Here is a 12409-nt window from a genome sequence, read left to right as displayed (position 1 = left end):
GAACTCAATCTGCAAAGTTGTTCAAGTACAGGCTTTCCTTCAGGACAGACTGAAAGGGGTTTTAGGGATATTACCTGGACCGGTCACCAAACGCAGCCTTGGAGGGAGGTCCTGGCCAAAAGAAGGAATTCCAAGCTGGATGGAAATCTAAAACCCTACAGCGATAAAAGCCGGGCAGGGCATGGAGCGCTGCGGCCGCCTGCAGTGCCAGAGTCAGGAGGTCTCCCGTGTTTTCCCTCTTCTCCGCACGAGCATTTTCTGCTCACCCCAGTAGGTCCCTGAGAGCTGCCGAAAACCAACACAAGCGATGGGAGATCTGGCCACCGACTCTTGCTGCGCTGCAGAGAAACGGGCAGCCTCCCTGCCACGGCTCAGCAGAGCTAAAAACGACCATTTCTGCTGCTGAGCGCTACCGTTCAAAATGCGTATTTTGTTTTTTTTCCAGGAGAGCAGAGATCCCACCTCCCACCCCGCTGCCCCCAGCTACACGAGGATGCCTGCTCTCCGCTGGGCCTCCAGCCTCGCCACCATCCTCCAAGGGTGCCTCCTGCCCGCTCTCGGCTCGTGGGACCACTCGCTGCTTGAACAGGGAGACGTTTTCTGAACAGCTTATTTGCCTTTATTGAGAGTTATGTAGAATACAGATCAACTTTCTCTTACACAGATTTCAGGAACGACAAAGAAGTCAAAATACAGCTGCGTCCTGCTGTTTCCCCTTGCACTTGCACATTCTTTGCAAAGATTTCATCTGGCATCTTTTACGATTCAGCTGAAGACAGAAATAAGGTACTTTTCTAGTTCTGATAATAAGCAGCTACTCATAACACATTAAGATGCAGGTAAAACACAGGTAGAAACCCTAAAATACCAGGCTTCCCTGTCAGGGAGCGCTGAAAACATACGATTTTCTGTGGCGATCCAGGCTTTCTGATTCAGCTAATGATAAATTGTAGTGATTTTTCTTCTAGACTAGCTATGAAGGAAAAGAAATGCAGGGGAAGGCCAGGAGCGATGAGTGAGAATGGGTGGCAAAGAGCTGCTCTGCAAGCCCCTCTCTAAGTAGACGGCCATGGCCACGGCGAGGTGGCCCTGGGGACGTGCCTCCTGCTTTCACTGGGGGGGTAAAAGCCCTTGTGCTGCAGGTACAGCACCTGCACTGCCAGGACAACAAAAAAATAAGGTCTTCCTTCAAAGCACCATATCTCAGCGCTCAACAGAACTCTAATATGCCTTCATTTGGAAACATGGTTCAGAAAGGAGCTTTGAAATATCGAATTGCCAGGTGGGCTTTCTTCAGGTCATCCTCTGTGCCACCGGAGCAGTCGCGCTGCCTCTCGCCCACCCTCTCCTTCCTCCTTCTCCTTCTCCTCCTCCTGGCCGTGCGAGGGGTGGCCGTGGTCTGTTGGCAGCAGCTTTCTGCTCCCCGCCGGGGGCTCAGCGGCCGTACTCCCGCTCGATGCTGGCCATCAGCTCCTCCTCCGCGCAGTCGTACGACACGGCCGGCCGCCCCGCCGGCTGCTTGCTGCTCCTTCCCGGGCACCTGCTGGTTAAGGGCAGGAGTTATTGTGGGCATGAGGGGGAATCCAGCTCCGAAGACACAAAAAGACACTAATTTCATCTGTTTGTGAATAGAAAAGTCGCAATACAAGTGGCTTGCTGAGATATAGATACTCTAACGCATCAAATTTCCACCACTGGCTGACGTTTGCTATTACTTGGCATCTATTTCAGTCGGTGAGTTCATGGAAGTAAAGTCCTTGCAATGCTGCGGCTCACACTCACGTAACCCCATAACCCTCCGGTGAGTTATGGCCGAGGCCCAGCTAAAGCTCGCCATAACCTTTACACCAGTTACTCGCTTCAAGGCTTTATGCAGAAAGGTGTTCTTACTATTTTCTGTTTATTTATTTCAGGATTTGCATGCCCTCCGGCTTTTGCCCCTTTCGATAGGGCTGGACACTGCCAGTAGGAACGGCTTGCGTTTCCACTGTTTTGGTATTTTGTACCTCTGCTTTAGAGATATGTAAGATAAAATGTAGTAGTTTTGTTTGTTCGGGCTCTCCGGGGCCTGAACAAACCCCTCCAGGTTTGGTGTCTGCGTGTGGGCTCTGCTGGGCCCGCAATTCACTCGGAGGAACTTGGGTATTAACACGTTTTCACAGACCTGCAGCTCGGTGCGTTCACTTTGTGCCCTCCAGGAACAAGTAAGCAAGAAATAAATGGTTTTGTAGGGCAGTTGGTTGGTTGCCAAAGTGAGGTTTTCATATCTGATAGCATGGCTCTAGCTCTATCATCATTAGCATCTATGGCTTACCATTTCTCTAAGGATGAGATCCAGCTCATCCTTGGCCTTGTAGCTTAGATGAATTTGGTGTTAGCATCCCTTGGGGAAAAAACTGAGAACCCTGGTTATTAGATGAGAGCTGCCCCAAAGCAGGTAAGTGTGGAATGAGAATTGAAGGAAAGTGCCCTGAATTGAAGGAAAATGCCCTGAAATGCTTTTCCAAGGAAACTTTCTCATATATGGGAGCTGCTTTCACAAACCCTCAGCCATCTTTGGCAGCCAAGGATGGTTCTCCTTGGGCACAGGCGTGTCCATAATATTTCTGAAGCATTTGCCTGTTGGAGCACACTGCACGGAGGTAGCTGCACCTTTTAAGAGAGAAGGCCCAGCTGGCCTGACCTCGCAGTGCTCATGCCGTGCCCCGTGCATGTCAGGAATAGTTTGATGTTTTCCCGGGAGCCACCTGGCCCCCAGCTGGCGTGGCGGCCGCATCATGTGGGCCTGGAGCTATGGACATTGCACCCTGCCCTCGGCTGCAGCTTCTCCTGGCAGCTCCCGAGTAGGATTTAGCCAGTTCTGTTCCTTCCTTTTCTTCCTTTCTCTTCTCCTGAAGGACTGTGAGCTATCTGGTTTCTGCTGCAGCAGCACATACGGGAGGAAAGCTGGAAGCCAGTGTCCACGAGCCAGGATCACGCACCAGCAGCTGCAAAGCAAATTCTTTTGAATTTGAAAGAATCAGGAAAAGGAAATGTAGAAATCCGACTTAAACACACAGCTGGCACATGATTTATTGATTTAAACCCTGCGCTGGGACAGTCCTCCAACTAATTTCATGTTACGCGATGAATCGGAGGCAGAGCTCTTGGCAGCTTGCTCGCAGACCCACAGAAGAGCCATTGTTTCTCCTAACGACTGCATGATTCCTCGCTGTTAATTATCCTTCATGCTCTGGCCTGGCTGGTGACCCCCAAGCATGAGAGAAAGTCTCCAGGTAAAATTCAAGCCCGGTGAAACACGGACGTGCTTTTAAGAAGACAAAAGCAAAGCCTCCTGCCACGCAGGCCCCAGAATCGAGCGGGATAAAGGGGGCAGCGTTTACTTCACGAGCAAGGCCCTGCCCAAGTTCCGTCTCTCTGCTATTGTGGCAAATCTATCTGCCGTTTAATTTGGAAAAATGGCAAAAAGTCCAAAAAAAGAGTGATTCCATCTGCTTAAAAAGAGAAACCTCTCTGCCCCAAGGACAGCAGGCCTCGGCCTGGTTGTCATGGCCAGGCCGCACGGAGCCCTGAGTGTGGCTCCGAGCCGGAGCCTGGGCCAGGGACCTCACGAGGCCCTCCTAGCCTGACCCTTCATCTCAAGGGCTTGTTAAACAATGACAAAGTCTGGATTTGATTTCAGAAGCCCCAGCACACCCCACGTCTCCGAAACTATCTTCAGAGAGGGCTAAGGCAGCTGACAGGGCTGCTCCGCGCTGATGGGCACATCCCGGTTATCGTGCACGGAAGAAAAGCAGCCGGTGCAGCTCCTTGGCCAAATGTTTATCCTGGTCCTGGCATTAACCTGGGGCACAGACACCCGAGCACGGCTGGGACAGGACCTGGTGGGCCACAGACTTGCGGGGGGGCCCTTGGTGGTCTCACCTACAGAGAAGCCAGGGCTGGAGGAGGAAGGACACAACCACGTCGAGGCACTGCCTGTTGAATCCAGCCGAGGGCTGTTAGACTTCCCGGCTCAGAAAACAGCAGGTCAGGACATCGAGGGAAAAATTATTCAAGATCTGGCTGTTCTGGGGCAGGGAGAGACCTGAGAAGGAGCAGCGCTGGGAAGAGAAGAGCGTGGTAGGACAGCAAAGGAAAAAAGGCCAAGGCAACCCATCAAGATGTCTGTACAGGGTATCTGAGCACTAAAAAGTTATTAACAGCTTGGAGGGAGTTAAAAAAGTGGCAATAAGAATGATTTAAGAGGCTAAAGCAAAACAATTAAGGCAAGAGGAAAGCAAGATGTGTGCTCCCGTCCAGCTAACGGCCTCTCTGTGTTCGAGGATGATTAAGGGAAGAGGCAATTATTTTTTTAAATGGATAGACAATGAGCTATGCACCGAGCAGGAGGAAGTGCAAAGGGCAAGACTGGACAAAAATTGAGCAAAAACTGCTTTTTGAGCAAGACGTTGGGCATGGTGAGCCAGCCCAACAAGGTGGGGATGGTGGAAAGCCCAGAGTCACAGGGTGGCCGTGGCTGGAAGGGACCCGTGGGGGCCAGCCGGTCAAGTTGATCAAGTCAACCTCAGTTATGTGCCTGGAAATGAGGCGGGATGAATCCAGGCCACGGGTTTTAATCATTCTGCTGAGGATGGGCAAGTCCAGGATTAATCATTACAATGCCTTCTGCAAGACCTTGCAGCTGGAAAATGGGTCAAAGCCAGGTTTGGGTAACTCTGCTCGTGACACAGGGCTTGGGAGCAATCATACACTCGTTATAACGCTCCTGGGCCGTGTCATCCGACCTGGGCAATGCCAGAGAGAGGTTCACAAAACAATTGCTTGGTGGAAAATAAAAACGTAACACGATGCAGTGGAGAATACATACACGTTGCCAGGCACCTGGAGGTGACTGGAGGTTTATTAGGGCCTGCTTTAGACATTTAATGGGGTCCCACGTGAATTTTTGCAGTCTGTGCCCACCTCCAGCACCCACCACGGGTGCCTGCTCTGCTGGCAGATAGCACGGTGCTGGGCAAGCTGCTCCGGGTGGCCCTGCCAGCCCCAACCATGCCGTGGTTCTGCAGAGTCTCCTTATCTCCTTTTTTCTCCCCACTCAACGTTTATTTCTTTAATTGGTTTACGGGAATTCCTCCAGCCAGGCAGTCCATCAGGACATTTGCTGCCCTGCATGAGTGTTGGAATAACTCTTCCCACAGCCCTGCGTAATATTTAGGACCAGACACCTACACACACTTTAACCACCGCTTCTGTGGCCTCAGCTGCTTTGATTTCATCCACGTGAACATTTGCCGGGTGCTGAACCACCTCCAAAAAGCGTCTGCGTGCAGCTCTGGCCAGCAGGAGCTGCAGACTTGGAGGCACAGCCTGCACCCTTGTCTGTGGAAGGAAGAATTCAGATCTCACTTGTTTGACACCGCGAGCAGTAGGTCCTCGCCACTCCCCCGTCCCCGAGGGATGCTCCTGCCCCTCACTGTTGGAGCACGGCAGCGTCTCATGGGTTTCTCCTTGTGATTCCCAGGGAGGAAAGCGATGTTATCCATCCTACACATGCTGGATGACCTTTTTATGAGGTCCTTCAAGATGCCTTTATGACACACAGACATCCTAAACTCTGTACCACTCATGACTAGGAGTAAATTGTTATACTGTACCTAAGCTGGAGCTGGGATCTTTTCAGGCAGCGTGGCTCTTGGATTTTTTTAACTCACAAATAGGTATAGAACAAATATTTAGGGCTATGAACAGTTAGAGAAAATTCTCACAAAACTCTCAGGTGGGACAGTTTGGAGATGGATGGTGGGGAGAGCCATGGACACCTTGAGCTGCCCCACATAGGGAAGGGAAGGGAAGGGAAGGGAAGGGAAGGGAAGGGAAGGGAAGGGAAGGGAAGGGAAGGGAAGGGAAGGGAAGGGAAGGGAAGGGAAGGGAAGGGAAGGGAAGGGAAGGGAAGGGAAGGGAAGGGAAGGGAAGGGAAGGGAAGGGAAGGGAAGGGAAGGGAAGGGAAGGGAAGGGAAGGGAAGGGAAGGGAACTCACTCATTGCTGACGTTGTTGTTCTCTGGGTCAGGCGGGCTTGCAGGTAACACAGCCTTGAAAAGAACAAACACCAGGTATTTCAGTGGCAATGCTTGGGAGCTGTGTTCAGCTCTAGGGGGCTGTGTTTACACCCCAAATCACCTCTGTGAAGGTGATGCAGGTGCAAGAGCATCCCCTTCAGTAACAACAGTCCTGCCGGCTCTCCTTCAGCTACGTGGGCATCCAGCTGGCTACCGAAGCCACTGCGTGTTAAGTGATGGCACCTCCTGATGCCCATGGACGTGCGCTGCCCCACTGACTGGTGGCCAGCAGCAGGAAAACACCTGCCGATGAAGAAAGCTACGGCAACGTGGAGCTGCTTCTTCCCACCCGACACAGCATTCTTCCCTGCTGTAAAGCACTTCTCGCCACGCTGCTCGCTGAAGCGACCCCGTCTGCAGGGGAAATACCCAAATTTTTAATGCTGCAATCCCAAAGGTTCCTGATGGGTCACTGGATGGGCCACCAAAGCCAATCCTGGGCTTTTAATTTAATTTAATTTTTTTTTTTAATTTTAATCATTATTTTTTTAAAATAAAATTTTAATTTTTAATTTAAACTGGGAGGATGGTCAGACCCCACATCTGCCCAAGCCCCCAGCCCGACCAGTGGTAAAGCGAAACCCCGGCAGCCAAGAAGAATAAAATTCCCATCTTTCTCCACTTTTCTGCACCGTCACATGGGAAAGGATGGGGAGAGGGACAGGGGCTGTGGCTTGGCACAGAGCTAGCCCTGTGCTGACTTGGCCGCTGCTTTGCCGAGGCCGCAGCTGGTGATTCACGCGAGTTGTTCTGACTCCTGTGACGACACCCGCGGAGGTTGAACAGGACTCGGCGTCCAGAAAGCAGAAACGAAACAGCTCTCCGGGGCGGCGGGGTGGGGTCGGGGCTGCCGCCGTCGCCTCGGCTCCCCCGCACCTCTCCTGGCACCGGGTCAGCCTCTGCAGCCCCCCATAGCTTCCGCTCCTGGGGCTGGGAGAGGTATCTGCTGCCTGTCCTGGGCCTTTCGCATCCTGCCTGCTTGCTCAGAATTACAAACTGAGCCTCCGCAAACCTGGAGCACCTTTTGCTACCTTCCAAAAGGCAGCGCACCTCCTTTCGGAGGGGTCCCCGCTCTTGGGCAACGCGTTTGCTCTGGGAGAGCCTGGAAACAGCTCCTGGGGCAAAGCGAAGGCTGCGAGCGAGAGGTGATGGTGAGCAAAGGGAATTTCCTTCTGGTTACGGAGCATCACCTCCTGGCAGCCTCCTGCAGCCAAAAAAAAGCAGGCAGCAGCCCCTCTACGTGCTGCCAGGACGGAGCTGTGCTGGGTTCCTGAGGCTGCTTCCTCCCAGAACATGCCTCATCCTCACCCTCCTCATCCTCACCCTCCTCATCCTCATCCTCCTCGCCCCCAGCAGGATGCTGCTGCCCCGAATCTCCTTGCACATGGACTCAGCCCTTCCCACCGTGGGAAGCCTCCTTCCTACGCTGCTGGGCTCAGGGTGGGTTTGGGTCACGGTCGGTTGCCTTTCCCCCCGCCCCCCCCCGTGGCTGACTCCTCCACGTTACGAGCCGTACGTGTCGTGTGGGTGGAAGGCAGAATTAATTAGTCATCGGGACAGGGCAGCCCCCGGTCGGCAAAATGTGCTTCTCTCTGCAAAACCCGCTCCCACCTTCTCCCAGGGATCCGTCAGCACCGACGCTTCTTTCCCAAGCTCCCTGCCGAGGTTTAATTGGGAGCATCACAAAAAGTTTGCTGGCCCCGCTGGCACGGCAGGCAGGCAGGCAGCACCCTCCAGCGACGCGAGAAATGCTGCGGGTGGCCAGGCCAGCGATCCCCGCCCAAAACAACATCTCAGGAGCAAAATCCAGCTCCTGTCACGGGGAAATAGGTTCGGCAGCGAAAGGATGGCTCCCCCCCCCCCCCACCCCCACCCCTTGCTCCGTCCTCCGGCTGGGAACGCATGCACGGCGCTCGGTTTGGGTCAGGGGTGGTGTCGGGATAAAAATGACCCGTGCTCTGCCGAAAAATGCCGGGGAAAATAATACACAGTGATGGTTTGGGGAGCCCGGCTGTAAGGGGGGACAGGGGCTTGGCCACTGATGCTGGCTGAGGGGACTGCACAGCTCACTCTTTGGTGGATTCTGCTGACATTTCAGATGCTTTCAGGAAGAAAAGGAGCATTAAATTGGCAGAGAGAAGGAATTTTCCTCGGTAGCCACCCGGCACGAGCTGCAGAGCGAGCGTCTGGACTCGGGGGGGGGGGCTTTTTTGGCCATTAATAAAAACAGGAAGGAAATGCAGAGATAAATCGCTAGATCTGAACGATCAGATTTCTGCGGCCGGGGGCCTGGTTTGGCGAGGGCAGGAAACCACATCTGCCACCCTGTGCCCCTGCGGTGTGTGGCTGGGGGTGTCCGGCAGCGAGGTGATGCGCCGACGGGTGGAAAACGCCTTGTTTGGGCTGAAAAACCCAGCTTTGAGGATTTAATCGGTGTTCTGGAGGCGTGCTGCACCCCCTGCAGAAGATGGTTAACGCAGGCTCTGCCTGTGTTCCTCCGGAGCTGCGGCTGGGCGGTGGATTGCTGCCATCGTGCTCCGGGAAGGAGCAGGGCAGCGCCGTGGAAAAAGCTGCTAAAGGCAAGACCTGAACGTTTCTGCTCGATTTTCCGTCGTGGGAAGCCGGTGGTGAAACGCCTGAGGCTTCCCTCCCGGCTGCCACGGGGAGCAGCCACCACATCTGCGCCGTGGCAGCGTTTGCAAAACCACGGGTGTTTCGAGCAAAGACTCAGAGGAAAAGCACGGGCAGCCCTGGGGGGGGGGGGAGGACCGAAAAAGGAAGGTTTGGGGCTGGTGGGGAGCTGCTGGGGGCTGTTTGGAGCCGGGTCTCCATCGGGACCGCTCCTCCAGCCCCTCATGGCCCCCAGCAGCTCTGCCAAACCAGCCTGTCCTCTCCTCGCCCCACTTTTCCACCCGCCCCCCAGCTCACAGAGCAGAGGGCACCCCCGGGTGGTGCAGCCCGGCCGGCCCCGTGGGAAGGGTGGGACGGCTGCTTGCGCAACGCCCTAAAATCCTAAACCGCATCCTGCGAGCAGTGCCCACGGCTGGCAGCTCCCTCCTGCTCGGCCGCACGCAGCCCGTGGGCCGGGAGGAGCTGGGGAGGAGCTGGGGCTGCCATGGAGCGGGACCACGGCCACCTCGGCGCAGGTAGGAGACCGGGTCTGCCCTGCAAACGTACCTCCAGCAGTACCAGCTCTCTCCTTTTGCCATTTCCAAACCTCACTTCCTTTCAGTTTTGTTTTGTTTTGTGTTTTTCTTGTTTGTTTTTTTTTTTTTTTTCCTTTAGGACTCGCATAAAACTGTTTCTCGTGCTCGCCAAGCCTCCTGGTTGCCAAATCGGTTTGCATGAAAATTGTCGCCGTGCCACGGGCACGCAGTTTGGTCACAGAAAAAAGAGCAAAACTGAGGCATGCAAGCCTGAAAGTATCGCATCCTGAATACTTACTTCTGTCGGTAAATCACAGAATCACAGGATCTTTTTAGGTTGGAAAAGACCCTGAAGACCGGCAAGTCCAGCGCTTCCGATCCCACCACTGCACCGTGCCCCTAAGCCCCGTTCACACATCTCAGTACCTCCAGAAACACACTGGGAATGTTTTAGCCGAGCCTTAGGGCTGGTGGTGCCTCTGCTCGGGGCAGCGCTTACCTAACAAACAGGACACAGCTTCCACAACAACAACTTCCAGCTAAGACGAACGACGCCGGTGATTTTTGGCCTCAGCACCAGCTGTAGAAACACAGGGCACCCCGAATCGGAGGGGACCCACGAGGATCACCGAGCCCAGCCGCTGGCTGCACACAGGACCACCCCAAAATCAGACCCTGTGTCTGAGAGCGTTGTCCAAACGCTTCTTGATCCCCGTGGGTCCCTTCCAACTCGGTTACTCCATGATTTCTGAGCTCCGGCAGCTCGGTGCTGTGCCCACCGCCCCGGGCAGCCTGTCCCAGTGCCTGACCCCCCTCCCTGGGTGCAGATCCTTCCCCTAACCCCCAGCCTGACCCTCCCCGTCCCGGCTCCGTGGCGATGCCGCCGTGACTTCTGAGTAAGGGAGAAGAAAACAAATCTCAGCTCTCCCCGGAGGAAAATCCAGGAAACCCGAGCGGTTCCTGAGGCAGCGCAACGGGGCGGCTGCAGCGGCCGGGGAACCATTTGGGGCCGGCTCCCGTTGGGGTAGTGGAAGCCTTATTTAAGGGGGGGGGGAGGGGGGTCCCGGGGAAACGGGGCAGGCTCTGGGCACTGCTGCCCCCCCTTATTTACAGGGGGGGTCCCGGGGAAACGGGGGTGAGGAGAACCTTGGGGTAACACCGAGCCCCCCACAAGGACCCCCTTGAACCGAGCGAGGCGGGGCGGTGGTGGTAACATCCCCGCACCCCCCGGGGGGGCTGCGACCACCCTGGGGGGGGGGGGGGACACGATTCGGGGAAGGGGGTCGCTGAGGGCCCCGGGGGACTTCTTACCTCCCGCGGGGGGCTGCCGGGGGCGGGCAGCGCCGCCGCCCCCTCGCCCCCTGCCGCCGCCTCCGCCGGGCCCGGGGCTGCCCCCGGCCCTCGGGGGTCGCCTCCGCCGCCGCCCCCCGTCGCCACCGGGCCCCGTCTCCGGCTGCTGCCGCTGCCCATGGGCTCGGGGGCCGGAGCCGGAGCCGGCTGACGGCGGGGGCCGGCCCCCGGGGCGGCGGAGGGGAGCGAGGGGGCGGTAAAGCTGCGAGGGGGGGAGCGGCGCCGTGCGGGGAGGGAGCCCCCGGGGCGGCCAAAAGGAGGGGGAGAAAATGGGAAAAAGGGTTGGGGGGGGGGGTTGGGTTGTGGGGGAGCCTTCCCGGCCCAGGAGGGCTGCCAGGGCTGCTGGCTGGTCCCTAAGGTCCCTCGGCAGCTCGGGATCCCCACGAGATGGGGGGCATGCTGCTGTCTCTTCTGCCCTCTCTCTCCTTCCCTGGGGGTCCAGGGGGTCGTCGCTATTCGGGGAGGGTCCCAGGAGGCCACCACGGCCCCGACAGCAGCCACGGGTTGGGATCAGGCAGCTCCCCTTCTGCGGGGTCTCCCCCAAAGCCCCCCCAAAATGGGGGAGCCAGGAGGGCGGCAGACGGTTTACGGGTCACTGACAGCCCCTGCGAGAGCCCCAGCCACAGCAGGAGACCCTCGGGTGTTTTTGGAAACGGAGGGTGCCCAGCACCACGTCCAGGGGTGCTCCAGGTGACAGAGAGGAGGCTCTGGGCTCCAAGCGGTGGCACGGTCCCGAGCGGTGGCACTGCCTTCAGGCCCTGGCCACGAACAAACCTACCGGCTCCCTGCAGGCCCGGAGCCTCCTGGAAAGTTTCCTGGCGGCCCCGATGGAAAAAAGTTCACTGCAGGGCAGTCCCGCGGATCCCGCCTGGGCTGACGCCGCCTCCGCAAAGCCTGCGTCTCACGGTGAGCCGAGCAAGTCGTGTTTGGGAGCAGCTGCAGCCCGGGAGGTGTTCGGGCGGCGGCGACCCAAATGCTGCTGTGGTTTAGCAGGGAGGCCGGGAGATGTTTCCCTGCTGCAAAGTCTGCTGGGGACTAAAGCGAAGATTTTCCGAAAGCTAAAGGCCTGGTAAGCCCATGAATTCTCGGGAAAATCAGCAAAAAGCTATCAAATCCCTTTTTTTTTTTTTTTTTTTTTTATGGTGGCTTTAAGCACGGTTTCCCAGCAGGGCCAGTATTTAACATCCTGGCTGATCTTCAAGAGCGAGGGCTGGCAGCGCGCGGTGACAGCTGCGGGTGGCACCCAGCCAGCGGCCGGGAGCCCACGCATCCAACACGGCCTCGGGGGAGGCAGCGGCTCCGGGGCCCTGCTGGAAGACGATGCTGCCACATATTTTAACATCACTGTTATCCATCAAAGCCACGAGCGCTGATTTGCCCCGTTGTGGTATTTGACAGGCTTTGCTGGACTTCCAAAACCAATAGCTAAAGTGGCGTTGGGACGTGCAATTGTCTGGGTGAAATCTCCCTTTCTGATCTTATTTTCAGGTTGCTCATTCCCTGAGTATGAGAACAAAAAAAGAATAAAAGAGAATGACAGTTCCGACCTGTGTCCCAAAGCGACAACGGCAGCTGGAGAGCGAGGAGGGATGGGGATGGCAGGGCACGGCGGGGTGCCAGCGATCACTAGCTGTATTGTCGCAGTGCCAGGGAGCAAACACACGAGGAATTTGTTTGCTGGGTGAAATAGCAGGCTCCTCTCACCGTGATAACCAAAACAGAGCTGGGGAACTCTGCTTTTTCACGTTGTGTTCCCACCAGAGCTTTTCTAGGGCACTACAGGTGGTTTGTTG

At 56.2% G+C, this 12409-nt stretch overlaps 1 protein-coding gene and 1 long non-coding RNA gene across 15 annotated transcripts; one reads left to right on the top strand and one right to left on the bottom strand.

Annotated features, from left to right (window-relative positions):
• Window positions 1-596: 596 nt before the first annotated feature.
• CYS1 (cystin 1) lies at window positions 597-11512 on the bottom strand. 11 transcript variants are annotated; one of them, XR_007708093.1, is made up of 5 exons: window positions 10578-10774; window positions 9766-9846; window positions 6182-6474; window positions 6041-6093; window positions 597-1543 (listed from the first exon to the last, which is right to left on the bottom strand). XR_007708093.1 is itself a non-coding variant. In XM_050709948.1 (4 exons), exons 1-4 carry the CDS (start codon window positions 10734-10736, stop codon window positions 1435-1437), a joined length of 471 nt encoding a protein of 156 aa, XP_050565905.1. In that variant the 5' UTR covers window positions 10737-10774; the 3' UTR covers window positions 597-1434. The 11 variants fall into 11 exon arrangements, 5 of the variants coding, with proteins under 5 accessions (XP_050565905.1, XP_050565906.1, XP_050565907.1 ...); XR_007708091.1 differs by lacking the exon at window positions 597-1543 and adding an exon at window positions 4854-5382; XR_007708090.1 differs by lacking the exon at window positions 6182-6474.
• On the top strand, window positions 10152-12159 carry LOC118246189 (uncharacterized). Of its 4 annotated transcripts, none has more exons than XR_004778102.2 (4): window positions 10152-10290; window positions 11408-11522; window positions 11610-11685; window positions 11786-12159. It is a non-coding gene; the product is annotated as an uncharacterized LOC118246189 (long non-coding RNA). The 4 variants fall into 4 exon arrangements; XR_004778101.2 differs by having other exon boundaries at window positions 11607-11685; XR_007708096.1 differs by having other exon boundaries at window positions 11408-11685.
• Window positions 12160-12409: the final 250 nt, after the last annotated feature.

This window comes from Cygnus atratus, chromosome 3 (genome assembly GCF_013377495.2).
Source record: "Cygnus atratus isolate AKBS03 ecotype Queensland, Australia chromosome 3, CAtr_DNAZoo_HiC_assembly, whole genome shotgun sequence".
NCBI classification, from domain to species: Eukaryota; Metazoa; Chordata; class Aves; order Anseriformes; family Anatidae; genus Cygnus; species Cygnus atratus.
This window is presented reverse-complemented; position numbering and strand designations above follow the sequence as displayed.